The 25094-nt window shown below is 54.5% G+C and overlaps 4 protein-coding genes across 4 annotated transcripts in view; 3 read left to right on the forward strand and 1 right to left on the reverse strand.

Annotated features, from left to right (window-relative positions):
- DMAC2 (distal membrane arm assembly component 2) overlaps positions 1-2805 on the forward strand; it is a 13803-nt gene extending 10998 nt beyond the window's left edge. Inside the window, exons 2-6 of the mRNA XM_044671123.1 lie at positions 127-353; positions 960-1040; positions 1356-1492; positions 1584-1746; positions 1869-2805. Of these exons, the coding sequence (XP_044527058.1) occupies positions 127-353; positions 960-1040; positions 1356-1492; positions 1584-1746; positions 1869-2073 (813 nt within the window). The 3' untranslated portion in view covers positions 2074-2805. The remainder of the gene's footprint in view (positions 1-126; positions 354-959; positions 1041-1355; positions 1493-1583; positions 1747-1868) is intronic.
- Positions 2806-3462: 657 nt separating this feature from the next.
- B3GNT8 (UDP-GlcNAc:betaGal beta-1,3-N-acetylglucosaminyltransferase 8) lies at positions 3463-4913 on the forward strand. The gene has a single exon (XM_044671124.1). The coding sequence runs from the start codon at positions 3613-3615 to the stop codon at positions 4804-4806; it is 1194 nt and encodes a 397-aa protein (XP_044527059.1). The 5' UTR covers positions 3463-3612; the 3' UTR covers positions 4807-4913.
- Positions 4914-5106: 193 nt separating this feature from the next.
- Positions 5107-16085, reverse strand: BCKDHA (branched chain keto acid dehydrogenase E1 subunit alpha). The gene is made up of 10 exons (XM_044668588.1): positions 16060-16085; positions 15550-15814; positions 10544-10723; positions 10371-10457; positions 9525-9633; positions 7850-8011; positions 7399-7605; positions 6692-6833; positions 6377-6548; positions 5107-5523 (listed from the first exon to the last, which is right to left on the reverse strand). The coding sequence occupies exons 1-10, from the start codon at positions 16083-16085 to the stop codon at positions 5353-5355; spliced, it is 1521 nt and encodes a 506-aa protein (XP_044524523.1). The 3' UTR covers positions 5107-5352.
- Positions 15920-25041, forward strand: EXOSC5 (exosome component 5). Its single transcript, XM_044667342.1, has 6 exons — positions 15920-16423; positions 19149-19262; positions 22816-22937; positions 23886-24026; positions 24233-24322; positions 24827-25041. The coding sequence occupies exons 1-6, from the start codon at positions 16270-16272 to the stop codon at positions 24917-24919; spliced, it is 714 nt and encodes a 237-aa protein (XP_044523277.1). The 5' UTR covers positions 15920-16269; the 3' UTR covers positions 24920-25041.
- The last annotated feature ends 53 nt before the right edge of the window (positions 25042-25094 follow it).

Consider the following 25094-nt stretch of genomic DNA (forward strand, 5'->3'; position numbering starts at 1 on the left):
CTCCTTCCATCCTTTCCTCCCCCCCCTCTCCTTTTTCTTTCTCCCTCTCTGCCTTTCTCTCTCCCTCCCTATTTTTCTCTGCCTCCCTCTTTCCCCTTCCTTCTGTCTCTGTGTCTCCCCCTGTAGCTTCTTCGAGCTTGCTGCTTTGCCTCATGGAGAGGAGGGCCCTTCAGGACCTTGAGCAGCCAGAGTAGCTTGGGCAGAGGCCCTAACCCTAAATATGACCTGAGTCAGCGTGGCCCTGACTCCAGGCAGGGACTGTTGGCCAGCATGGCTTCCCGATTCTATGATGTGGAGCAACTTCGAGAATGGATTTTCAGTTTCTGGAGCTGGAACCTATATAGGAAAAACATGTGAGTGCTGGGGTGGGGGAAGGTCTTTGAGGGACACTGAGGCCAGCAGGGCCAAAGGGAAAAGATGAGGTGATCCTAGAACATCAGTGCTAAGAAGACCTTTAGAGGCCCCAGAGTCAATCCCCTTATTGTACAGAGAGGGGAAATGAGGCCCAGGAGAAAGTACTGAACCAGGATCCCACTGAGTCACTCAGTCCTAAAGTGTTGGAACTGGAGCTGCAAGCAGTAGATTCTTTTTTTTACAATTGTCCTCATGCTTCCAAGAGTGGCCCACATGTCTCCCCAGCAGGCCTGACCACTGCCTCAAGGACCCCATGGCTATACTGTCTCCTAGGACACCCCCTGCCTTTTGCCTAGCACCTCTGGAAGCAAGAGTTAGATTGGAGGATGGGCAGTCCCCTCTCTCTGGCATGACAGCATCTTCACTCAGCCATGATTCTTGCCAAATTTGACCCAAGTACAAATGTTTAAGTAGGGGGAGAGGGAAACGGAGGCCAGAGTCTGGGAGCCTGGTTCAGAACCAGACATCCTGATGTCCTGACTAGGTGTGGGAGGGAGCCTCTTCTCTCTGTTATCCAGCCTCTCCTTCCCTCCCCTCTAACCCAGGACCTTCAGTAACACATCGAAACACTTTGGCCCCAATGTAGCAGCCGCCCACTTTGTCCTGACCCAAGGGGGAGCTGTCAGGTAAGAAGCCCAAGGCTTTGGAAGGAAGAGGGCCTCCAGGGGACCCTGCAAGGGAGATCTGGAGAGATTTGAGATGTTTCAGGAATCTGGTAGGGTTCCTCTGGGAGACCTGGGTATGAAGGGAGGGAAGAAACATTTATGTGGGACCTGCTAATGCCAGGCTTTGCAAACATCATCGTGTTTAATAGCGGAACCAGCCCCTTACTGAAGGATTCAGTAAGTGGGGTCTTCAGAGGCAGGTGATGGGGGTGTTCCAGCTGACAGTGATGGAAGCAGGGTGGGGGGGACACTAACTTCCCTGCCTTGGCCCCCCAGGTTCCAAGGGCAGGAGTGGATCCACTCCTGTGACATTCACCAATTCCTTCAGAACTGTTCTCAGCTCAAGACGCTGCTCCTGGAGGAGGTGGATGCCAGCGGCTGTGCCATCAACTACTATGGACTGGAAAACCTGGGTGAGGGGGCCGGCCGGGCAGGAGGAGGGCAAGGCTGCAGCTGTTCTGAGGCTGGAGGGCTGAAGTCACCCCGTGTCTCCCCTCTGGCCAGTGTTCCTGCCAGCGCTGAGGTCTCTGAGGCTGTGTGGCTGCCCCCACGTGGATGACTGGTGCCTGAGCCGCCTGTACTCTCTAGGCAGCTGCCTGCGGGAGCTCTCGCTGGCTGGCTGTCCCCTTGTCACCGAGAGAGGCCTGGCCTGTCTCCACCACCTGGGGTAAGGCTCCCCCCCCCCCCCCCCCCCTCACCTTCTCCCACTCTCCTGCCCATGGCCCAAAGGGGGATGCAGTGATGCTGGGTCCCCCCACCCCAATCCTGGCCCCCAACCTGTTACTCCAGGAACCTGCAGCGTCTGGACATCTCCAACCTCCCAGCCGTGTCCAATAAGGGCTTAACCCGGATTCTGGTGGAAGAGATGCTGCCGGCCTGTGAGGTGGTCGGGTCGGACTATGCCGAAGGGCTGGAGCTCCCCTCCGAGGAAGAGAGGAAGGCCCAGGAGAAAGCAGCAGGGTGGCCGGCCCCCTCTGGTCTGACGCCTGCTTAGACGCGCTGGGCGCCCAGCACCCAAGGGACAGAGCCAGCCCCAGGCTTCTGCCTCTGGGGTTACCAAGGATTGGGGGGACATGGCCTTCCCCTGCACCCCTGAATTAATTGGGGGGCCAGAGGGGTTCCCTACCATCTCTGCCCATGCAATTGTCCCCGGAGTTTCTGCCTCCCCGGCCTCCACTCAGTCCAAAGTGGGGAGAGGGGGGCTGGGAACTGGAGGAAGAGCAGGGGGCCTGGAAAGTAGGGGGCCAGACACCCGGGAGATGCTGCTGGCCCATCCCTCCCTCCCCTCCCAGAGGCCTCCTTTGGGGTCTGAGGGAAAACCAGCCCCTCCCCCCCTCCCCCGGGGCTTCATTAGGCCGGGGCTCTGCACGGCCCCTCCCCCTCCCTTCTGGCACCTGTCTGCAGGCTCCCCAGGGGGGAGGGGCGCGGACCTCCCTGGGACAAGAACTAGAACAAGAACAGTAACAATAACAATGGGAATAATAGCGAGCTCCAAATCCTGGCGGGAGGCGCGGAGGGTCTCGAGGTTCCATTTCATTTCACCGATTTGCAGACTGAAGCCCCGAGGTTAAGCCTGATAGGCCTGGCTAGGCCGGCTCCCGGACCTCCCCTTCCCCGGGCACCCACCTGCAGGGTAGCACTGGCCTTCCCAGCCGAGGCGGGACCGGGACGCGGGACTCGGGACTCCTGGGTTCTGAATATGTTAAATAAAAGGGAAATGAACCAAGTCGGAGGTGAACCAATGAGAAGGCCTGGGGGGCTCTGGGATGGAATGGGGGGGCGGGGCGCCCCAGAGTCGGGAACTCCTTCCTCTTCCCAGCCCCCCCTCGGTGGAAAGGGAGTGTTTGTTGACTGTAAGAGAGGAGCCTGGGGACTCCTGAGAGGCAAACAGCCTCTATTTCCCAAGGGGGCCGGAAATTCGTTAGGCGCCCCGGGGGTGGGGGGGGGAGGTAAGGGGCGGGGTGTGAAGACCTGCCCCGGCTCAGCCCAGTCTCCGGGCCGCCCCTAAGGGAAGAAGCGGAGGCGCCCCTGCGGCTCTCAGCCCGCCGGCCTCTCTCAGCATCCTCACGTCCACATGTCCGTCCCTCCTCCCTCTGTGGGCGCTCTCCCTGGCCGGGGTGGTCCCTTTGGACCTTTTCCAGGCCCCTCAGGGTCCCCCCATCTCCGCAGGCCGGTTCCCTCCCTCCTCCCGGCCCCTGGCCCAGCCCCGGCACGCCCCGTCGTCAGTATCTCTCTCGGTCTCCTCCCCGGCCCCGCCCCTGCCGCTCCCTGGCCCCTGGGGGCTCCTCACTCCCCTCCCCTCCCCTCCACACTGACTCAGGCTGGGAGGGAGGCGGCCGCGGAGGAGCCTGACCCGGGCGGAGCAGGCGGGCCGGGCCGGGCCGGGCCACCGTGAGTGCCGGGGCCCTGGACGCCCGGCTCTGGGGGAGGGAGGAGGCCCCCGGCTTGGAGAAGGGGCCCGGGTCATGGAGGTGAGGGCTGAGCGCTAGGCTCGCTCCCCAGAGCCTGGGCCCCGGCCGAGCTCCCCCCTGCCATGCGCTGCTCCAAGTGTCTGCTCTGTGTCCTGGCCGGCCTCACCCTGCTGGCTCTCAAGGTTTACATAGAGTGGAGCTCGGACCCGCTCCGGCCCAAGAGGCGCGGGGAGGGCCGGGGGCCGGAGACCCTGGGCCAGCCCAGCGCCTTCCCGCCGGAGCCCTCCCTTCCTGCCAACCTTTCTGCCCGCCTGAGACAGGCCGGACCCCTAGCCACCGCCTTCTGGAATCGCCAACAGCGGCAGCTGCAGGCCCTGCCCACGGGGGCCGGCTCTGCGGCCGGGGATTGCCGGGCCTGGGGGGAGGCGGCGGCGGCTGAGATCCCCGACTTCTCATCCTATCCCGAGGCTCACCGGCGCTTCCTCCTCTCTGCTGGCTGCCGAGATTACCCTCGGTGGAGGTCGGGCTCCACGGTCCCCGGTTGCTCGGACGCCAATGCCCCCTACCTACTGCTGGCCGTGAAGTCGTCGGCTGGCCGCTTCGGGGAGCGCCAGGCCATTCGAGAGACTTGGGGGGCTCCGAAAGATGGGGTCCGCCTCCTCTTCCTCCTGGGCTCTCCTCAGGGAGAGCTGGGCCCCGACCTGGGGCCTCTGGTGGAGTGGGAGAGCCGGCGGTACCGGGATCTGCTGCTCTGGGATTTCCTGGACGTGCCCTTCAACCGCAGCCTCCTGGACGTGCTGCTCCTGCGCTGGCTGGCCCGCCACTGCCCGGAGGTGACCTTCATCCTCCGCGCCCAGGACGACAGCTTCGTCAACCTCCGGGCCCTGCTCGGGGTGCTTCGGGGGCTGCCGCCCGCCGCCGGCCGCGCTCTCTACCTGGGCCACGTCTTCGACCAGGCCTTACCCATCCGGACGCCCAAAGGGCCCTATTACGTGCCGGAGTCCTTCTACACCGGCCCCTACCCGGCCTACGCCAGCGGGGGCGGCTACGTGTTTGCCGGGCGGCTGGTCCCCTGGCTGCTCCAGGCTGCCGGGCGGGTGGTCCCCTTCCCTATAGACGACGTCTACACCGGCCTCTGCTTCCAAGCCCTGGGCCTGGCGCCCCAAAACCACCCGGGCTTCCTTACCAACTGGCCCACCAGAGGCAAGCAGGATAACCCCTGCTCCCAGCAGCGCCTGCTGCTGGTCCAGCCCCGGGACCCCCAGGAGACCATCCGGCTGTGGAAGCTCATGCAAAACCCCCATGCCCATTGCTGAGGGCCCCCAATCTGCAGGCTCTCCGTGGGTGGCCCGTCTGCTCCCCGGATGTATGCAGCTTCTATTTAAAACATTCCCATTCCTTGATCTAGGCCTCCTGAGTCATTTCTGCTTCTCCCCCTTAGGAAAACCGGTCTGGGACAACCGAGTTCCAGAGGAGGGCCCTCAGGCACCTCCAGGGAAGGCCACAGTCCTGGCCCTTCCTTGACCCAACCTGAGGCCTCCAAGCCCAGCTTGGTCTCCCAGAGGCCCTGCTTCTCCTCCCCTCCCCCAGACAAAAGGCAGCCTCACCAGGCCAAATGCAAAGAAATCTTTATTCCACTCCCGGCGGGCCAAGCACACCATTTCTGAGCCTTCCCAGCCTGGGACAGCCCCAGAGGAGCCTCTTGGCCACCCGGTCAGGACTGGGAGTGCAGGGGGCCAGCTCTGGTGGCCGATCCCAGTCAGGCTTCTCTGACCTGGGAGTGGGGGTGGGGTGGCCTGTCTCTGCTCCTGCCCCTGCCCTCCCCACAGTCTGGGGCCGGTGGCCCTTTCCGTGCCCCTCCTTCACTTCTCAAAGTGGTCCAGTGGGTAGTGCTCGCCGTAGGTCTGCAGGTGGCGGGCCAAGGATTCCTGCTGCTTTCGGAGCTGGGCTGGCATCTCTTGGTACACGTCCGAGAAGAGGAGGGCGGGGCGGGGCTTCAGCTTCCGCTCGGCCTCTTCGAAGGCCTCCATCACCTGCTCCGAGGGAGGAGGCAGAGATTCAGCACTCAAAGGCTCCCTGCCCCTGCGGCACGCCCACAGCTAGCCTGGCACTCTAAGGGGACACTTCGGGAAGGCACCAGGGCCCAGGCAGGCCAGAGCAGAGTGTAGGCAAGGCAGCATCCAGGACTGACCCCTCCAGAAAGGGCCCCAGGGGCTCAGGGGAGACCTCTGTCTGGTCAAGCATAGAGGCCAGAGAAAGCCCCCGTCCACCTCCCAGGGTCACGGTTTGGGGGCTATAAGGGCTCTTTGGACCAAACCCCCTTATTTTAGAGGTGGCTCTGCCTGGGATCCAAACCCTCTCTGAGCTTCATGGCTTTAAGGGCTTAACAGCCAAGGCACCAGGCCAGTCAGTGATGGGCCAACTTGCCCCTGCTGGGCCTGGCCATGGCCTTCTTTCCATCCCTGACAAGTGACTGACTTTGGGCAAAAATGATTTTTCTCCATTGAATCTACATCAATCTGACTATGGTAGGAACCATGGAAGAGGGGAGGTGTTCAGGTTGGCCCAGCCCCTCTGCCCCCACCAACCTCCCATCATTCCACTTCCTTCCTGCCACAGGAGGAGACGCCACACAACTAGTGAGTCGGGGACAGGACCTGAGCTGGGTGGCTCCCCGGGTTTCCCCTACATCACACTGCCCCCATCAGTCATAAAATGGACCATGAGCATCCAGCTATGCCCAAAGGTCCCAGAGGCCAGGGCTGCTGGAAGGCCAAGGAGAAGGCCCACAAAGCTTTCAGAACCCAGGCTGGTGCTCTCTGGGGCCTGTGTCACCCCCAGGGATCCTGAGTCTCCTGGCTGCAGCAGGCCCCCTTGGGGTCCCACCTTCTTTCTGGACTGCTTCCTCCAGGCCTTCTCCTGCTCCTCATCCCACCACCCTCGGCTCAGCATGTAGTGGCGCAGCCGGGAGATGGGGTGGTCTTGCTTGTCCCAATAATTCACTTCGTCCACAGAGCGATACGCAGAGCTGTCATCACTGGTGCTGTGGTGCCCGATCCTGTGGGAGGGACAGAGCTGGGGGGAGTGAGGCTGCAGAGGGCAGGTGGAGGGGCAGCCCTGGCTGGGATAAGGAGGCATCTAGAAGACGCTTGGGCAGGGTATCTGGAAGACGCCCAGCCACAAGAGGGCCCTGAGCCGCACCTGTAGGTCATGGCCTCAATGAGGAAGGGCTGGTTCTCGGCCACTGCCCGCCGCCGGGCCTCCCTGGTGGCATTGTACACTGCAAAGACGTCATTGCCGTCTACCCGGATGGACATGATGCCGTAGCCAGGGCCTCGGGCCGCTGTGGAGAAGGGCCTGGTCAGCTCCAGGGGAGAACCTTCTTCCCACTATGTCCACATGGGAACCACCAAGAGCCCTGGGGACACCCCATTTCTGGCTGCCTGTCTAGCACTAAAGGCCAAAGCAGAGGGGGGTAGGGATTAAAAGGCTACGAGGCAGCTGGGGTGAGGCACCAGCAAATAGCAGAGCCCTGGGTGAAGGAAAAGATGGGCCCTGTCACAAACCTTTACTGTCTGTCCTAGTATCAGTTCTAAGATAGAACAGCAAGAACTGGGCAAATGGGGTCAAGTGACTTGGTCAGAGTCACCCAGCTGGGAAGTGTCTGAGGCCACATTGGATCCCAGGCCTGGTGCTCTCTCTACTGAGCCCTCCCACTGCCCCAGGAATCTCTGGGGGAGAAGAGATGACTGTCAGAGCGTAAGGGGCATCTGAGGCTCTCCTCAGTCAAGACAGGCTAAACTTGGCCTAACTGGCACTGTACTTCTCTGCCACGTCCCACTGTGGGAGAGGCATTTCAGGGCAGGGAGAGATAAAGAGGAAGGAGGGAGCCCCAAGCCATGCCATACCGATGCCATCACCCCTATACTGCTCTGAGGTGGGAGTGGAGATGGCGTAGCCGTTGTTGCGACAGAAGAAGATGATGGGGCACTCCAGGGTGGCAGCAAAGTTGAAGCCGGCATGGGCATCACCTTCACTGGCGGCTCCCTCTCCGAAGTAGCAGATCACGGCCTGGTTGGCATTGGCCCTCTTAGCTGCGTAGGCCGCTCCAACCGCTGTGGGAGAGAAGATGCAGAAGGTGAAGGTGGGTGACCTGGTCCCATCCCCTCTGCATTTGGGAGGGACAGTCGCTGGCCAAGCCTCTGAGTGTCTCAGACAGAGGAGTGGGCCAACAACCTCGGAGATCCCGGGGAACCAGGGTGCCTGCACTGGGGCACACTCCTCTTTCACATGCTTGCTAGCAATGAAGGCACATGTGGCTGCCCGCAGCCCCCCACCCGCCAGAGCGGTGGCACTCACCCTGAGGGATCTGTGTGGCCAGGGGGGAGGAGATGGTAACAAAATTTCTCTCCTTGCAGCCATAGTGGACAGGCATCTGGCGCCCCTTGCCCGGGTCATTTGAGTTTCCGTAACACTGAGACATGAAGAGGTCCAGGGGGTAGCCTCGGTACATCAACACCCCTGGCAGAGAAGGAGGATACAGATCTGACCACGTCTGGGAGGCGAGGCGGGTCTTAGGCCAATACTACTCCTTCCAAGTTGTCTTTCTCTAGGCTCCGTCCCTCTGAGGACAGTCTGGGGTCCACACAGACCTCCCTCTAGCCTCCAATCGGTCCTCCCCCTGCAACATTTCCAACATGCTGGCTATGGAACCCACACGCATACACTTGGTGCTCAATGGCCTGTGCTGATGCCCAATAGATCGTCTCTACTTCCTCTTGGTGGAAGCTGGTTTAGGGACTTCATGGCAGCCTGGCTCTGCTTGGCCTTGTGTGTATCGGACTAACTTATATGGCACTGCCCAGAAGAGATGGACAGAAAGACCTGTACTGCTGGGCTACTGACACCGGCAAGGCTCCTTGAACACGGAGTCTGACATTAGAATGCTGGTGGTCCAAATGGGAGTCCTGGACTTGCTGGCCATCCCCATACAGCCCCCAGCTGTCCCCCACGCCTAGGATCGTGCACCCCTTCATCAGTCTTGGGAATCCTTAGTGACGTGACCTCCGTCCTTCCTCTTGTCCTTCAGCCTAGCTCTGACCCAATGCTCTAGGCAGAGAAGGTGCCAGTTTACAACAAGGTAAGCCCTGCCTTGCCCCTGGGTCATCTGTCAGGGCTCCCCGCGGAACAAAGGCTTAAGAGGGGGCACCTTTTCAGCATCGACTCGGCATTCCCAGGGCTTAGTACAGGGCTGGGTTTAATGTTTGTTGAACTGAGATAACTGAGCCCATGAGATCCAAGAGACCAACCTCTTTTGTAGGTGGGGAGAGGCCCAGAGAAGGGATTTGTTCTAGGTCACACAGCCAGTCGGGGTCAAAGCTAACCACTTGAGGCCCAATGTTGGCTCTCCTCCATGATTCCTGACTCTAGCCAGGGCAGCAGCCATCCCAGGAGAGCTATTCCCATGAGGATTCCAGCAACAGGAGCCAGACGGAGAAGGGGTCAGGCCCCAGAAAGGGGGGGGGGGTCATCATTGGATTTTCTTCACTACTTCAGGCTGATCAGAGGCAAACTCAGAGGGAGTTTGCTTTCCTGAGGGCAGTGAGGAAGAGAGGTGGCCTCTCATTCTTGAGGAGGCTGGGTCACATCAGACTCTTGCCAAGAAGCCTGTGACATGGAAAGGCAAGCAGAGCTACTGGGGTCCGAGGGCCTCAGAGTTGGGGGGAACTGCAAGGATACCTTCTCCCCTCCCCCAGGCATCCCTCTCAGACTAGAAGGATGGTGACCAGTTGAGGCTGTGCTTCAAACACAGGGGAAGTGTTTCACTCTGGAAGTTCCCTGGCTCACACAATCCTCCCCCAAATCCCTCCTGCTATGGCCCTGCTGGTCCCATTCTGCCCTGCTGGTCCTGGCTGGATGGGCAGCTGCTCGCACAAGAGGAAGAACCACGATGGACTTGTAGACTTCCTTCTTCTCTGACTTCCCTGAGATGCCCCTTTAGGCCCCAGGCCACTTGGGCAGAAGACGTACATACCTGCCTCCCGGTACTGCCCAAACACCAGGTCTGTGTCATCCAAGGCAGCTGCACTGCCCACGTGGGTGCCCTCCTCTCCATAGTTGGTCATATAGAAGGAGATCCGGCCCTGCATTGAGGTGGAGATGAAAGAGGTGAGGGCCCCCAAGTAGCCGGCTCAGCTATTTGCTACTTTCAGGGATGGCAGGGAGCCCTCAGGATCCTGCTCTCAGCCCCTCTTGTCTTCCCTTCTGGACCCTCTAAGATCATACTATGGGCCAGCCCCTGGGGAACCAGACAAAGTGACTCAGAGCCTGTCCTCAAGGAGCTTCCATTCTCCAGGCCCGATTTCCCCAGGCACTCAGTCCTCTAGAGTGCAGTGCTGATAAAACACCACAGCTCCCAGAGGGCAGGGCCCATCTTCTCTCACATCCCTATAGCTCCTGGCACAGGGAGCTGCCCCACAAATGGGACTGTCTTGATCATTCATCCCTCAGCCTCCACAACAGGAGCCCATGAAGCCCCCTGGTTCTTGTCCATTCAGTGCTGAGAAGTCTAAGCACTGATATAAATAACACCCCCTTTTACTTTCTCTCTTACATTATCTCCTCTTTTCCTAAGCCCTGTGACAGGAGCTAAGGCAGTCTCACAGTGGTCGGCTTCCTCTGAATACCTGCATCTTGAGGTTACACGACCCAGGTAGTCTTCCCTCCCAGAGTCTCTCCCCCATGCTCCTGGCCTCTTAGGGTTCCCATGGCTCCTTTGCCCTGCAATGGTTCTGGGGGAGTGTGTCAGGCCTGGATAACTTTAGCCAGGCAGCCTCCCAGCCTCTTCCCACTGCCTTCCCAGGCCTGGACCTGGACCCACCTGCCTCTGGGACTCATAGAGGATTCGGTCCATGGTGTTGAGAAGAGTCATACTCCTGTACAGCTTCAGCACCTGCTCCTGAGATAGCTGAGGGCAGAGGGAGGGGAAGAGGTGAGCCAGAGGACTCCAGCGAAAGGCTAACGGGCCATGAGACAAGACCCCAAAGGCCTCACCTGGGGGTCCTCACTGGCATTGATGATCTGACCTTGACGATCCATTACCCGGTAGATGGGGATGCCAGAAATGACATTGGGTTTGATGAAGTCTAGCTTATCCACAAACTCAGCAGAGGCACCAGGGAACTGGGGTTTTTCATCCAGGGATGAGAACTCTTCATGCTGCCATCGGCAGGCCTGAGGCAGAGGGCAGGACAAATTTGTCAGGAGGCGGGGGCCTCTACTAGCATCTCCCTCAAATATCAGGAAAAACTACCTTGCCTTCTGCAGGTAGTAAGCTCTCCCTCCTGGGGAAGTATAGTGAGCCATCATGGATGCTATAGAAGGGGCATCCTTCTCCACAGCAAGGTGGCCAACCCCCTCTGAGGTCCCTACCAGGGCTGATCCCCCCAGGCTATAGGCCGGGTCCATGCAGCCTGAATCCCATCTTAGCTCTAAAAGGTGTGAAACCCACTAGAGTTTATTGCCCAGGCATATTTGGAATACTGTCCCAGGAATTCAATGTCAGCGCTGGCAGTGCCAAGGTATATCTGTGGCAGAACCAGTTTTATGAAGCTTGACTGAGCCCCAGGTGTTTCAACATGGAGAAGAAGCCTGCCCTCAGGAAGCTTCTTTGGGAGTCTGGGCTCATACAACCCACTGCAAGGTAGAGACTAGCATCAGAAAGCTGTCTGCAGGGTAGCTCAGTGGGTAGAGAGCCAGGTCTAGAGATCGGAGGTCCTGGGTTCAAATCTGGCCTCAGATACTTCCTAGCTGTGTGACCTTGGGCAAGTCACTTGATCCCCATTTCCTAGCCCTTACCACTCTTCTGCCTTGGAGCCAATACATAGTATTGATTCTAAGATGGAAGGTGAGGGTTTAATTAAAAAAAAAAAAAAAAAAAAAAGCCATCTGCATTTACAGATCAGTTTACACAACACGGGTACTTGTACATGGCTGAGTCCTGGTAGGAAGAACTAGATTTAGAGAGAAGCCTGCTTCAGTCCTGGCTCTGCCAATTAAGGGCAGACTGCTACAGATGAACAACCTTGGGAGAGAGGGAGGAGCTGTTATATTCTCCATTTTACAGGTAAAGAAACTGAGGCAGGCAGAAGCCAAATGACTTGCCCAGGGTTACAAAGCTACTAAAATGTCCAAGGTGGAATTTAAACCCAAGATCTTCTTGACTCCAAGTCCAGTGTGTTAACTACTATCACCAGCTGCCTCATTTATTACTAGTGTGACTTTGCTCAATCCTCAAAACTTTCTACAGACCTGTTTCCTTAAATACAAAATTAAAGAGATGGAGTCCTATGGTCCTTAAGAGTGACTCAGTGGCTAGAACCTGGAAGCCAAAGTCAAGAAAGCCTGAATTCAAATCCAGCCTCAGACATTTACTAGCTGTATGATCCTAGACAAATCACTTAAATTCTGCCTCAGTTTCCTTAACTGTAAAAAGGGGATACTACTTCTTTACCAGAGCTGACATAGGGAGGGCCAAATGGGAAATCTGCAAAGTGCTTTGCCCAATGCCAAGCATAGAGCAGACACTTACCTGCTTTTTTCCCTTCCTTCTAGCTCTAAACAACAACCCTGGGAGAGAAGTCCTACCACCATGCCCATTGTCATATATGAAAAAAGCGATTGATCTAGCTGACCTTCTAGTGCCCAGTCCAGCCACCTCTTCATTGTCCACTGAGCTGCTCTCCTCTGGCCTTCTCTGTCATGCCCCTAATGCCAGGGTCCTTCCCCTCCTCTTAGCACCCTTATCTCCCATTAGATTGTAAGCTCTTTGAGATATGGTAAGTGATTAATAATTTTCAAAATGGGAAGGAGGGGAGAGCAAGCCCAATGAATCCATAGGAGCCATAGCGGTACCAACCCTATTCTTTTTTTTTTTTTTTTAAACCCTTACCTTCTGTCTTGGAGTCAATACTGTGTATTGGCTCCAAGGCAGAAGAGTGATCAGGGCTAGGCAATGGGGGTCAAGTGACTTGCCCAGGGACACACAGCTGGGAAGTGTCTGAGGCCAGATTTGAACCTAGGACCTCCCGTCTCTAGGTCTGGCTCTCAATCCACTGAGCTACCCAGCTGCCCCCGGTACCAACCCTATTCTGTCAGCCCCAGCATCCATCCTTTGGCCAGCCAGCTCTGCACACATCAGACATCTTATGGTTGCTGGTTGCTGAGTGTCCTTCCCTACACCTCCTAACACATAGTCCAGGATCTTTCTCAGGCCCTTGCTTGCAGCAAACTCAGCGCAGCTATTTGGGATGGTGGCTGTGTTCTGCCATGAGCAACAATGCCAACCTGGGATCAGAGTGTGGCCTGGCCAGTCTGGCCTTTCTTTGCCTCAAACAGGTGTTCTGCAGAGAACATTTCCATCTACCATGTCAGTATATCCTTACACGTTTCCAAGGCTAGGGGAGGGGACCCCTCCTGGTTCTTGGCATGGTCTGTAAAGCACCGGTTATGTTATCCAAACTCATCTTTACAATATTTTGTGAGATAAACTGCTAAAAGTTTTATTATCATCCCCATTTTAAAGATGAGAAAACAGGCTCCGAGACCAAAGTGACTTGCCCATAATCAAGTGGAGATCAAAGACTTGATATTCTGGTGGTAACAAAAGGTATTCAGAGGATGAAAAGAAAGGTCAGGATAATGGAAAGCTTTGGAGAAAGGACACATGTTGGGTGGCCTGAGAGTAGCCAAGTGGCCCTGGGTGCTGATGATTATCTTTAAAGGTACTGAGGTTGGGGCCATGCCTAGGGGTGTATGGGGAACAAATAGGACTTTATAGAAGGGCCAAAATGGATCATACCATGCAGTTACCTCCTCTCTTCTTGCCCAGATTTTGGGGCCCAGTAAAGGGACTTGGCCAAAATCAGGGTGATTTGGGATGGGGCCAGGGCTAACCAGGCAGTTTGACTCACAGGGCCCAGCAGCCTGAGCAAGTCCCCAAATTACCTCCTTGCCACAGTCACCCCTGCTTCCCATGGGTAAAAGTTCTGCTCAAAAAAAAAATGTGTGAGAGAGAAACAGAAAGGAAGGGGAAGCAGGAGAGGGAGAAAAAGAGGCAGAGACAGAGAGAGATATCAGGTAAAAATGTGGCCAACAAAGGGAAGATTTCTTGAGGTATAAAGGAGGTGTCTTCTCTCCCCAGTTCCAGTGTATGTGACTCATTTTTTTGCCTAAATTTGCCTAGCCAGTCCCTTCCTCAGTTGAAGCATGAGGTCCCCCCACTTCTCTGTGATGCCTATCCGAAAGGTTGAGGAGAGGATTAATTTTAGTCGCTTGCATTCTTACACTTCTTTAAGAGTGACAAAGGACTGTCTTAAGTTTAAAAAATTCACTTTATTGATTTGTGGATCTTAAAAACACAAGTTGTGCAACAACCCTTGAAAGGGAAGGGGGTAATTCAGAGTCTTAACAGCTGACACCAGGGTGGAACTTTTTTTGCAGAGGCCTGAGAATCCCTGTCAGAGAAACAAAGGGCTCAAGGATAAAGGATCTTAAGGAGGAAAATCCTTCCATAAGAAGGGTTCTAAAAATGATTGTCAGTTCCACAGATAGATTTTCTTCTGGTATTAGGGGCTGTATTTTGTGGCAGCCACTGTTTGAGATTTCTAAATCCCAGGCACTAAGGGCTTCAGTGCCCTTGGAGGACCAGGGCACAAGGCCATAAGGATGTCAGTATCCAACCTCCAGAGGCTGCCCCAAGCTCAGTGGGGATGGTTGGGCCCCATTCTGCTACCCCCTGAGGTGCTTGTACCCACTCAGCCTAAAAACACTTCCCAAGAACTAGGGGTGCTGCTCCATTTCTATTTAATTTTCTACCTCAAAAACTGCCAGGGGAGGGATTATCTCTGCTTAACAGCTGAGGAACCTTGAGACAACTCAGACAGCAAGGGCAGGCAGCAAGACTGGAACTCAGCCCTTAGTCAGTTTCTTGTATGACTTCAGGGAGCAGGAAAGGGAAGGGCCACCAGGCTTAACTGCTCCTTTCCAGTGAAGGAGCCAAGAATCATCCCTAAGATCCCAATCACCAAAGAACTGGAAAGACCAGAAAACTGCCTGGGCACTAGTTAGTGGGTTGAGAAAGTGGACTGAAGCCACCTATAAGTGACCTTTCCTACTCCAACCAGGGCCCAGCCTCCCTCCCGCCCCCTTACCCAGCCAATGGGCAAGAGGCAGGGAAGTGGCTGTTCTCAGGTCTCAGGACAAACAACAAATCCTAGGAAGCTAAGGGACAGTAGCATGTGGAGGCCCAGAGTCACTGTTCTAATAGGCCAAGGGGCTGGGGACAGTAATGGCAGCTAAACCAGCTCCTTTGGTTAATCCAGGAGGCCATCAAAAGCTCTACTCCTGCCCCTGGCCTCGGCTGCTCCAGGGAAGCTGGCTGAAAAGTGGGGGCTTGAACCCTGATTCTCTGGTTCCTAAACCAGGTCCCCACCTCCCTCCTCCCAAAAGTAGCCACCCAAGAAGGAGCCTGGCAACGAGAGAGAGAGACACTGAGACCCAGAGAGAGCAAATATCTCATCCAAGGTCACCCAAGTGAAAATGTGGGAGGATCGAAGTCAGCCAGGGGCTCCCAAACCAGGTGTCCCCCTCCTACTCCAGAATCTTCCCCCTCACTTCTTCACCCAGGGGGTCTCAGCTCGTTCTCTAAAGCGGAATCTTCCTTTTGCTGCACTTTCACCACCGGGGGAAGGGGAAAGGGGGGGTGTCTCAGTTTCCTACTTCCTTGGGGGGGGTCTCCCTTCTGTTGCACCCGGAAGGAGGCTGGAGTCCTGGCTCATTCCCTGCTCCCTTCCTCTTCAAGGTCCCCTTCTTTTGCATTTTCACCACAGTGGGTCTCAGTTCTTTCCCTCTCTAAGCGGGGAGGGGGGGTGTCTTCCTTCTTTTGCACCCTAACCCCGGGGGGGAGGGGTGTCTCAGAACCTACCCTGCTCCCTCTCGCCCCCTCCCCCCAGGGAACTCGAGGCTTGGGGTCTCTCGGCCCCAGGGGCGGGCACACTCACGGATCCCGCCAATCCGCGTGCCCCGCGCCGGGCCAAGGACAACCCCCCTCGCAGGGTAAAGGCTCGCGCCACCGCCACCGCCATCTTGACTGAAGCCGTTAACCGTCTCGCTCCGCGGCTGCAGTCCGGATTCTCTCCGGGGCGGCGAGTCCACCGCCTGAAAAGCTGTACACGCCCACTGCCCCACGTGGGACAGCACAGCCTCTCGAGCCGACGGGGAGGGCCCGCGGGGAAGGCAACCCCCGCCGGCCACTCCCCCTCTGCCCTAATCTAAGACTCCGAGGCCTCCGAAGTTGCTGCGTCTTCAGGCGGAGGCAAGGACAGCCCCAGGAGTGGATGTGGGTGTCGGGGGTCCTCTGGATAGCCCCGCCCCCTAACCCCGCCAGGGCTGGGATTGGACCTCGGACCATTCTAAATCCGCCTTCTCCCTTCGGTGACCAAATGGTTTCCTCTGGCCGAGGGTGGGGGCGGGGCTGAGGAAGAGTGGCATCTAATCTTTAGAAACAAAACTGTTGGCGCCAGTGCACCACGATCATGGCGCATGCGTGCTCTTTCGCTGCTCCGGCTGGTCGCACTTGTTCTTAGGAGGTGGAGAAGTAGGTAGAAGACCGCCGAAACCGCGTGCCCAAAACAAACAAAAGCTTTGCGCGTGCGCCCTAAGACTTCCAGGCATGCGCCCTGGACATCCCCGGAAGTAGTTCTGACCGAGACTTCACGTGGATGGAGATGGAGACGGAACTCGGGATTAGCACCGGGGCTGGGTTGGGTGCCGATACAGATCTAAGCCCACGGGGTTCCGGCTGCAGCCTCCGGCATTTCGCCTGCGAACAGAACCTGCTGTCCCGACCCGATGGCTCCGCCTCCTTCCTGCAAGGTGAGGTACCATTCAACCAATCTTTGCTTCCGGGTAAATACCCGCTTCCGGGTATTTATACTTGTCCCTATTCTGAGGGCTAGGGCCAGCCCAATGAATCGATCCTTCTGGGGGGTTGGCTAGGGGGTGGATGAACACTCCCACTCCTCTTCTGGAGGTAAATGCACTTTCAGCACCGAGGAGGGACAAATATGCCCTTAGAGCATATATTTGACAGGTGGGTAAATATGTACTCTGGGTCCTGAGGCTTCTTTTAAGAGGATTAGGACTTTGGGAATAAAATGCTTCTATTTAAGACCTGGTTTTGTCCTGGAGCAAAATAAAAATTACCCCTTAATGCAGCCCAGTGCTGGCGAATACCCTCTTCTGGGTAAAAATGCATAAACAGGTGGGAGCTCCCCTTCTGAAGACTCTTCCCTCACTCGAGCTTCCCTTTTCCAGGTGACTCTTTCCTTGATGCATAAGAATCCCCTTCCGGGTAAAAATTCCGCCCTACCTCTGGAGATTTCCACTGGGAAGCAGATCACTGTGTTCCTGGCAGATAATCCCTTCTGCGGGCAAATACCCAACTGCAAAAATCTGGACTGATTTATCTGGCGAGTTGGAAGATCCTAAAAGGCCCCAAGGCAGCTCCTGCCTCCATGCCCTACCTTCCTTCTGCCCTCCTCCAACTTTAATCCTCTCTCCAGGAGGGCTTCCCCAGTGGGTTTTGGTTAAGAAGCCATAGAGGAATAGGGAGCTACGAATTTCTTTTCTTTCTTTTTTTAAAGTTTGTTTGTTGGTTACATGAAAATTCCTGGGTGTCTCCCTATCTCCTTACACTCCTCACACTATAAAAGGTGTCACCTTAAAAAAAAGTACATATAAACTACGTTTTTCATGTTTTTATTTGTCTGTTTCTTCTCTGGAAGGGGACATTCACAAGTAATTCTGTGATTATAGGATGTTCTCTTGATTCTACTCATTTCTTTCTTCATTGTTTCCTGTTGGTCTTTTCAAGTTTAAAAAAAATTAATCTGCTTATCATTACCACCACTTGTTCAGCCATTCCCCAATTGATGGGCATCTCCTCGGTTTCCAGTTCTTTGCCACCACAAAGAGAACTACTATAAATATTTTTAGAACATACAAGTTCTCCCCCCCACCTTTTTTTAAAGGTTCTCCTTTTTAATTCAGTGTAATAAAAATTAACCATTTTACATCCCACAGTGCTTTCTGACCCTTGTTTGTTCATAAATTCTCACGTATCCATAAATCTTAGAGATAATATATTCTCTGTTCTCATTTACTTATGTCTAAGCCATGTATCTATTTTAATCGTATCTTAGCGAATGGTGTAAGAATGGTACCTGGTTTCTGCCTTACTACATTCCATTTGTCTCAGCAATTTTTACTAAATAGTGAGTTCCTTATCCCATAACCTTGGATCTATGCCTTTGACAAATACAAGGCCACAAACTGTTATCTTCAGTCTTAGAATCAATACTGTGTATAGGTTCTAAGGCAGAAAGTGTGGTAAGGGCTAGGTATTGGGGGTTAAGTGACTTGCCCAGGGTCACAAAGCTTGAGAGTGTCTGAGGTCAGATTTGAACCTAGGACTTCCTGACTCTAGACTTGACTCTAGATCCACTGAGTCACCTAGTTGTACCCTATAGTCTTTTAACTGTTTGCTGTGTCTGTTCTTTTCCACTGATCTGCGCCTCTGTTTCCTAGCCAGTGTTAGATAGTACCACTTTATAAAATTACAGTTTAAAATTTGGTATTGCTAAACCTCCTTCTTTTAATAATTTAATTTAATTAACAAAATCTTAATAATAATTTATTAAATCCTTTGATATTCTTGCTCTTTTGTTCTTCCAAATAAACTTTGTATTTTTTTTCTAGCTCAATAAAATAATTCTTAGGGAGGGAGCAGTGGATCTTGGGACAAATAGTTCTTTTTCTTTTTTTTTTTTTCAAACCCTTAACTTCTGTGTATTGGCTCTTAGGGGGAAGAGTGGTAAGGGTGGGCAATGGGGGTCAAATGACTTGCACAGGGTCACACAGCTGGGAAGTGTCTGAGGCAGGATTTGAACCTAGGACCTCCTGTCTCTAGGCCTGGCTCTCAATCCACTGTGCTACCCAGCTTCCCGGGACAAATAGTTCTGAGTTCAGATTCTGCCTCAGACACTAACTGGGTGACTTACCTTCTTTTGGCCTTAATTTTTTCATCCATCAAATGGAGATAATAACAACACATATAAAGTATTAAGGATTAAATGAGGAGAATTATAAATTGTAAAGGCTCCAAAATTTTTGAAAAGTGGTATAGAAATATCGGTTCTTTTTTTGTTTATTTGTTTCAGTCATGTCCAACTCTTCATGATCCTCTTTGGGGTTTTCTTGGCAGCGATACTGGAGTGATCTGCCATTTCCTTCCTCATTTGAAAGATGAGGAAAATGAAGTAAACAGGGTGAAGTGACTTGCCCAGGGTCACACAGCTAAGAAGTGTCTGAGGCTCCATTTAAACTCAAATCTTCCTGACTCCAGGTCCAGCATTCTGTGCACCAAGGTGCCACCTAGGAGCCTTAGTTATTAATCTGAACTTGTTTAGAAGTGGGATCTGGGAGTGGTTCAGATGTGGAGTTAAGATTTGAGGCTAGGCCTGAAGGGCCCCTGTTCCTCTGGAGATAGCAGAGGCTGGCCAGCAGTGACATGCTTCTTCCTCTGCCCCCATCTCTGTAGGTGACACATCAGTCCTGGTGGGGGTCTATGGACCAGCAGAGGTCAAAGTCAGCAAGGAGATCTTCAACAAGGCCACGTTGGAGGTGATTCTGAAGCCCAAGATAGGGCTACCTGGTAAGCAGGGAACCGGAGGGGATGAAGCCAGGGCCTGCTGATCCTCTGAATCTATTTTCATCCTTTTCTTTCTGTCATGGGTAGGGGGAGGCCGCCCAGTGGGTTTAGGAAATGGTTGGTGTTTGTACCATCCAAGGCTGCTGGGAGGGCCCTTTGTGGGGCACAAAGTCCAAGGCTGTTGATTGGGGGATGCTGGGTTACTGAGCCATGGACCACAAATCCACTGGGATGTGATTGTTCCTTAAATAACACGTGAAGCATTCAGGAGGAGCCTGGGAAGGCATCTAGGAACTGAGGGAAGGATAAAGCAGGGCAGACAACAGGGTGATGGGAAAGAATAGAAAGATATTAAATCATAAGGAGAAATTAATACTCCAGAAACACTGCAGAACTAGAATGGCCTGGAGAAAAGTAGGAAAAACCTACCGTCTTCCTGTGTTTGTGAAGATGAGTGAATGAAAGAAAGAAAAGGCTTATTCAGTAAGCTGTGTGTGTGTTTTCTCACATCTGGAGAGCTGGGGCCAGGGAGGGGTGTTTCCATGTGGGAAGTCACAAGGATGGTAACAATAGTGAGCATTTCTCCAACATCTTAAGGTTCATGAAACCCTTTATAAATGTCTCATTTGGGCGTCACCCCCACTCTGGGAGGTAGACACTCTTATTATCCACGTTTTGCAGATGAGAAAACTGAGGCTGGCAGGGCTTTAGTGACTTGACATCACACAGCCAATAAGTGTCTGAGGTGGGAATGGAACTCGGTCCTTCCTGGCTCCAGGCTCAGGGCTCCAAGGGCTGGGATCTTAGGACAATTCATTGACATCCTTTCCAGCAATGGCAGTGTTTATTTGACTACTGTTTCCAGAACAAAAGGTGGAAAGCAGGGGGTGCCAGTGAGGGGAAAGGAAGAAGGCAAAGGAAGTTCCCTTTGGTTAGCCATCAGCACAGGTGGGGAGCACTGGAGAGGATGTCAGATTTGGTTGCAATATTGCCTGAATTTCCTGGATGGCCTTTTTTCCTTTTTAACAGAATTTCTCATTACCAGGGATGGCACCTGTTCTGAAAGTGAGAATAATTATCAAAAGATATTTAAAAGGGAAAAAAAAGAGCGTGGAAAAGTAGATGGGGATTAAAGCCTGAGGGCCCTCAATGCTAGGATATGGACCATTTTTCTTTTTTTTTTTTTTTCTTTTCTTTTTTAACCCTTAACTTCTGTGTATTGGCTCCTAGGTGGAAGGAGTAGTAAGGGCGGACAAATGGGGGTCAAGTGACTTGCCCAGGGTCACACAGCTGGGAAGTGTCTGAGGCCACCATTTTTCTTTTAAGCAGTAGGGAACCACTAAAGATTTTAATATACACACAATATGAAATGAAGACCTTAATACACATACACACACGACCAATACGGAAATATGTTTTACATGATAATACATGTTTAACCCAGATCAAATTGCTTGTCATTTGCATGACTTCCCATGGATAATTGAGATCAAATTATAATTATTTGCCTTCTCAGGGAATGGCGGGTGGCGGGGGGGGGGAGGGAATTTAGATCTTATAATTTTGGAAAATGTATGTTGAAAATTATTATTATATGTAATTGGGGAAGTAAAATATTAAACATTTAAAAATATATAGATATGAAAATTTCATATATGATAAAAGCATTACATATAACATTATAATGTCTATAAAAAGCCTTCCATGGTTCCCTATTAGGGTATTAAATATTTCCCAATTGCATGTAAAAAATGTTTAACATTCATTTTTTTAAAAGTTGAGTTCCCCAAATGTGAGGAAACTTAAAAATCCCTTCCATCTGTAATTGAGGAAAAAAATAAACTATCACCCCAAACCAAAGATGTCGAGTTCCAAATTGTCTCCCTCCCTCCCCGTTCCCCGAGAAGGCAGACAGTTTGATATCGAGTATCCATGTGCTTTCATGCAGAACATATTTCCGTGGTAGTCATACTAAGGCTTTTAAGGAGAAGGATGGCCGGGTCAAGTCCGTGCCTTGTTTCGGCAGCTGGTTGGGTAGGGAGGGCAGAGTAGAGCAGAATACTGGAAGGCCCCTCCTTGGGGAGCCATCTTAGCTTTGGCATTTACTAGTTGTAAGACTTCAGGCAAATCATTCAGTCCCTCCAAACCTCAGTTTCATCATCTGTAAAATGGGGGTAATACTTGCAACTGGAGGCTGGGTTTTTCAGTCCTTAAAAGCATTATATAAGTTGGTGTCATTATTTGGACAGATAAGGAGCTTTGGGGTGCTTAGGTGGTGCAGTGGATAGATCTGGAGGCAGGAACACCTGATTTCAAATCGGACCTCAGACAATTCCTAGCTGTGCGACCCTGGGAAAGCCTCAGTCTCCTCATCTGTAAAATGAATTGGAGAAGGAAATGGCAAACCGCTCCAGGATCTCTGCCAAGAAGATCCCAAATAGGGTCACAGAGAGTCAGACACGACTGATTGGCTGATTAAACAAAAAGTCAAAAAGGGGCTGCTTGGTGACTCCATAGTACCCCAGAGCCCTGGGCCTGGAGTCAGGAAGCCTGAGAGACTTGGAAGCTGTGTGACCCTGAGCAAGTCACATCACCGCCATTTGCTTTACTCCACTGGAGAAGGAAATGGCAAACCACTCCAGTCTTTTTGCCAAGAAAACCTCAGGTGGGGTCAAGAAGAAATCAGACTCAACTGAATGTTAGAGGTGGATGTTCAGGTTTGGAAGTTCTCTGCTTAGACTCGAGTGCTGATTGGACCCAGAGTGGAGGGGATGAGTGCTGGCTGTGTAAGGGGGCGCAGTGCGTGGAAAGGGCAGGTTAGCAGTTGGCTAAGGAGTGAGCAGGCCAGTTGGAGGCTGGCTAGGTCAGAGCAAGACTTTTTTAAGTTCAGAGGTGGGAGGGTGTCTTGTGGACAGGTAGATGGGAGACCAGAGGAGAGAGCCTTCCCAGGAGGCTGGAAGGAGGCCGTGCGAAGACAGAAGTTTGATGAAGAAGAGAAACTCATGGCAGATGGGCTCCATCTTCTCAGGAAATTGGTTGTCAGGGTCATCTGCTGAGCCGTGTGTGTGTGTGTGTGTGTGTGTGTGTGTGTGTGTGTGTGTGTGTGTGTGTGTGTGTGTGTACATGCATCTCTGTGCGCGTGTGTGTTTATATCTTTTGCTTCTCCTGCCACCCACCCCACTGATGCCACCCTAGTTCCTCTTTTCCAGGAGCCTGGGGCCCTTCCAGAAGAGCCCTGAGGGGATTCCCCGAACTACTTTATCTAAGTGGGAGGGAGTTTTTGGACCTGCTCCTGCCCCTGGTCCCTGCCAGGGATTCGCAGGTGGTAGGTGAGGCCAGTTCAGGAGTTCTCTGGGCTCCAGTGGATCTGGCCTCAGGCCCCGTGTGACGCAGTAGAAAGAAGGCCAAATGACTCGGGTCTTTACTGGCTGTGGGGTGCTGGGAGGGCCCAGAGCTTCCTCTTTGGGTCCTCAGCCTCGTCTGCTGTAGAACGAGGGGGTGAGCCAGAGGACACGTCACGGCCTTTGGTGAGGCCGTCATTTCTTCCTCCCTCCAGGAGTAGCAGAGAAGAGCAGGGAGCGGCTGATCCGGACCACGTGTGAGGCCGTGGTGCTGGGGACCCTGCACCCCCGGACCTCCATCACCATCGTCCTGCAGATCGTCAGTGATGCTGGCTCGGTATCCTTGGCCCTCCTAGGCTGGAGCTCCTTCCCCTCCTCATTGTCCCATGGTTTGGGGCAAACCCCTTCCAGACCCTTTTGGGGAAATGAGGGTTGGGGCTCCAGTGGTCAGCAGACTCCATATGAGTGGGCAGGGGGGCGGAGGGACTCCCAAAGCTAATAGGGTCACTCTTGAACTTCAGCCCAAGAACCATCATTTCCAGAAGTAAGGAGGGGATGGTGCAAGCCCCTTTGACCTGGGCAGCCCACGCCTGGAGGGATGGTGTTCAGTTCAGCTCAGAGTTTAAGAAGGCTGTAGAGAATCTAGAAGGAGGACGTCCAGGGGAGGCTAGTCAGGAGGTCGCTCAAGTCAGGTCTGGAGTCCATGCCGTCTGAGGGGCGCTTGAGGGAATGTTGAGCCTGGAGAAGAGAGGACTTGGCCGTGGGGGGACACGGGAGCTGCATTCAGGTCCTTGAGGGCTCTCCTATGGTGGAGGGATTCAGCTCATTCAGCTCAGCCCCAGAGGGGAGAACAGAGAACTCTGGGTGGACATCAGACCAAGTGTGGGAGCTGCCTCCGAGTAGAGGAGGCCAGTGGGCATCGGGGTCTCCAGCCAGATGATGGTTATGGCCTAGGTTGTGCGGGGGAGTCAGGCTCAGGTCTCTGCTGAGGTCCCTCCGGGCCCAGAAAGTGCCTGGCTGATGGCCCCTCAGGCCCTTTTCACCCCTAACTAAAGCCTGTGACCTGGCCAACTCTGTGGCTGAATTGATGAATGACCTTGGCCCAGTCTCTTCCCAAGGCCCGAGTTTCCCCTCCCTCTGAAGTGCTGGAGGAGTGGGCTTAGCAGGCTCTCAAGGCTTTCCCCAAACCACTGGTCTAGGATGGGCAGCCTGGACAGAAAGCCTCGGGTGGGCCTGGGCCTCTCTTCCCCCACAGCCTGCCTCCTTGACCCTGACCTTTGCCCAGCTGCTGGCCTGCTGCCTGAATGCAGCCTGCCTGGCCCTGGTGGATGCCGGGGTGCCCCTGCGGGCCCTGTTCTGCGGCGTCACCTGTGCCTTGGACCTGGATGGTGGCCTCGTCCTAGACCCCACGGCCAAGCAGGAGAAGGTGAGCTGCTGGTGGCAGTGAGGGGCTGAAGGGGAAGAGGCCCAGCTCCTCAGCACTCCTTGGCCCATCAGCTGGCCGTCCCCGGGGGGGGGGGGCAGCCCTGAGGCTTTCCAGGCAGTGGGACCGTGGGGCAGACAGGGATCTGGGGGGGGTGCTGACCGGGGAGGGAGGGGCGAGATGGACCGACAGGCCCTTCCCTCTTCCAGGAGGCTCGGGCCATCCTCACCTTCGCCCTGGACAGCACTGAACAGAAGCTGCTCATGTCCACCACCAAAGGCCTCTACTCTGTGGCTGAGGTAAGGCTCCCAGCCTCCATGCGGCCCCCCCACCCCCACCCCCACCTTCACCCTGGGCTGGCCAAGGAGCCTCCTTATGGTTGGAGCCCAGGGGCTGACTGAGGCCAGGGGAGGGTTTTCTTCCCAGGTGCTGGAGGCTCAGGCCTTGGGGCTCCACAGTTCTTCCCCAGAGCCATCCCTTCCAGGGATCTCTGGCAGCTCCAGCGCTGGCCCCACAGCCCCTGTGTTGGGCAGGGATTGGGGGAGGGAGCCCCCTCCTGAGGAGCCAGGCCTCCGGCGGAGCGTGGGGGGCCTGGGAGAGAAGCAGCAAGCTCTGCTGGGTTTGCATTCTGCCTTCGTGGTCAACTCTTAACCCTAAGCTGGAGCCATTCTGCTCCTCCATGAAATGAGGGGGTTCCCGGGCTTGGCAGACCCCCTTCCCCTCACAGCTTCTCTGAGGGTCCCCCGAGAGAGGAGGGGAGGGGAGGAGCCCCAGGAGCCGCTGACCTTGTGTCCCTCCCCCAGTTCCAGCAGTGCCTCGCCGCGGCCCAGCACGCCTCTCATCACATCTTTCGGTTCTACAGAGACTCTCTGCAGCGACGCTATTCCAAGAGCTGAACAGGAGCCAGGCCTGGCCCCCCCCCCCCCTCCCCCCAAGAAGAAGGGGTCTCCGAGGGCCCCCTGAGGCCCACACTGTAAGCCCCCAAAATGTAAATAGCACATCCTTGTTTACCTTTCAAGTGCCTGAGCCTGGTTTGTGGGGCTCCCGGGGGGGAGAGGGGGGCCACAGGCC

Source organism: Gracilinanus agilis, chromosome 3, assembly GCF_016433145.1.
Source record: "Gracilinanus agilis isolate LMUSP501 chromosome 3, AgileGrace, whole genome shotgun sequence".
NCBI lineage: Eukaryota > Metazoa > Chordata > Mammalia > Didelphimorphia > Didelphidae > Gracilinanus > Gracilinanus agilis.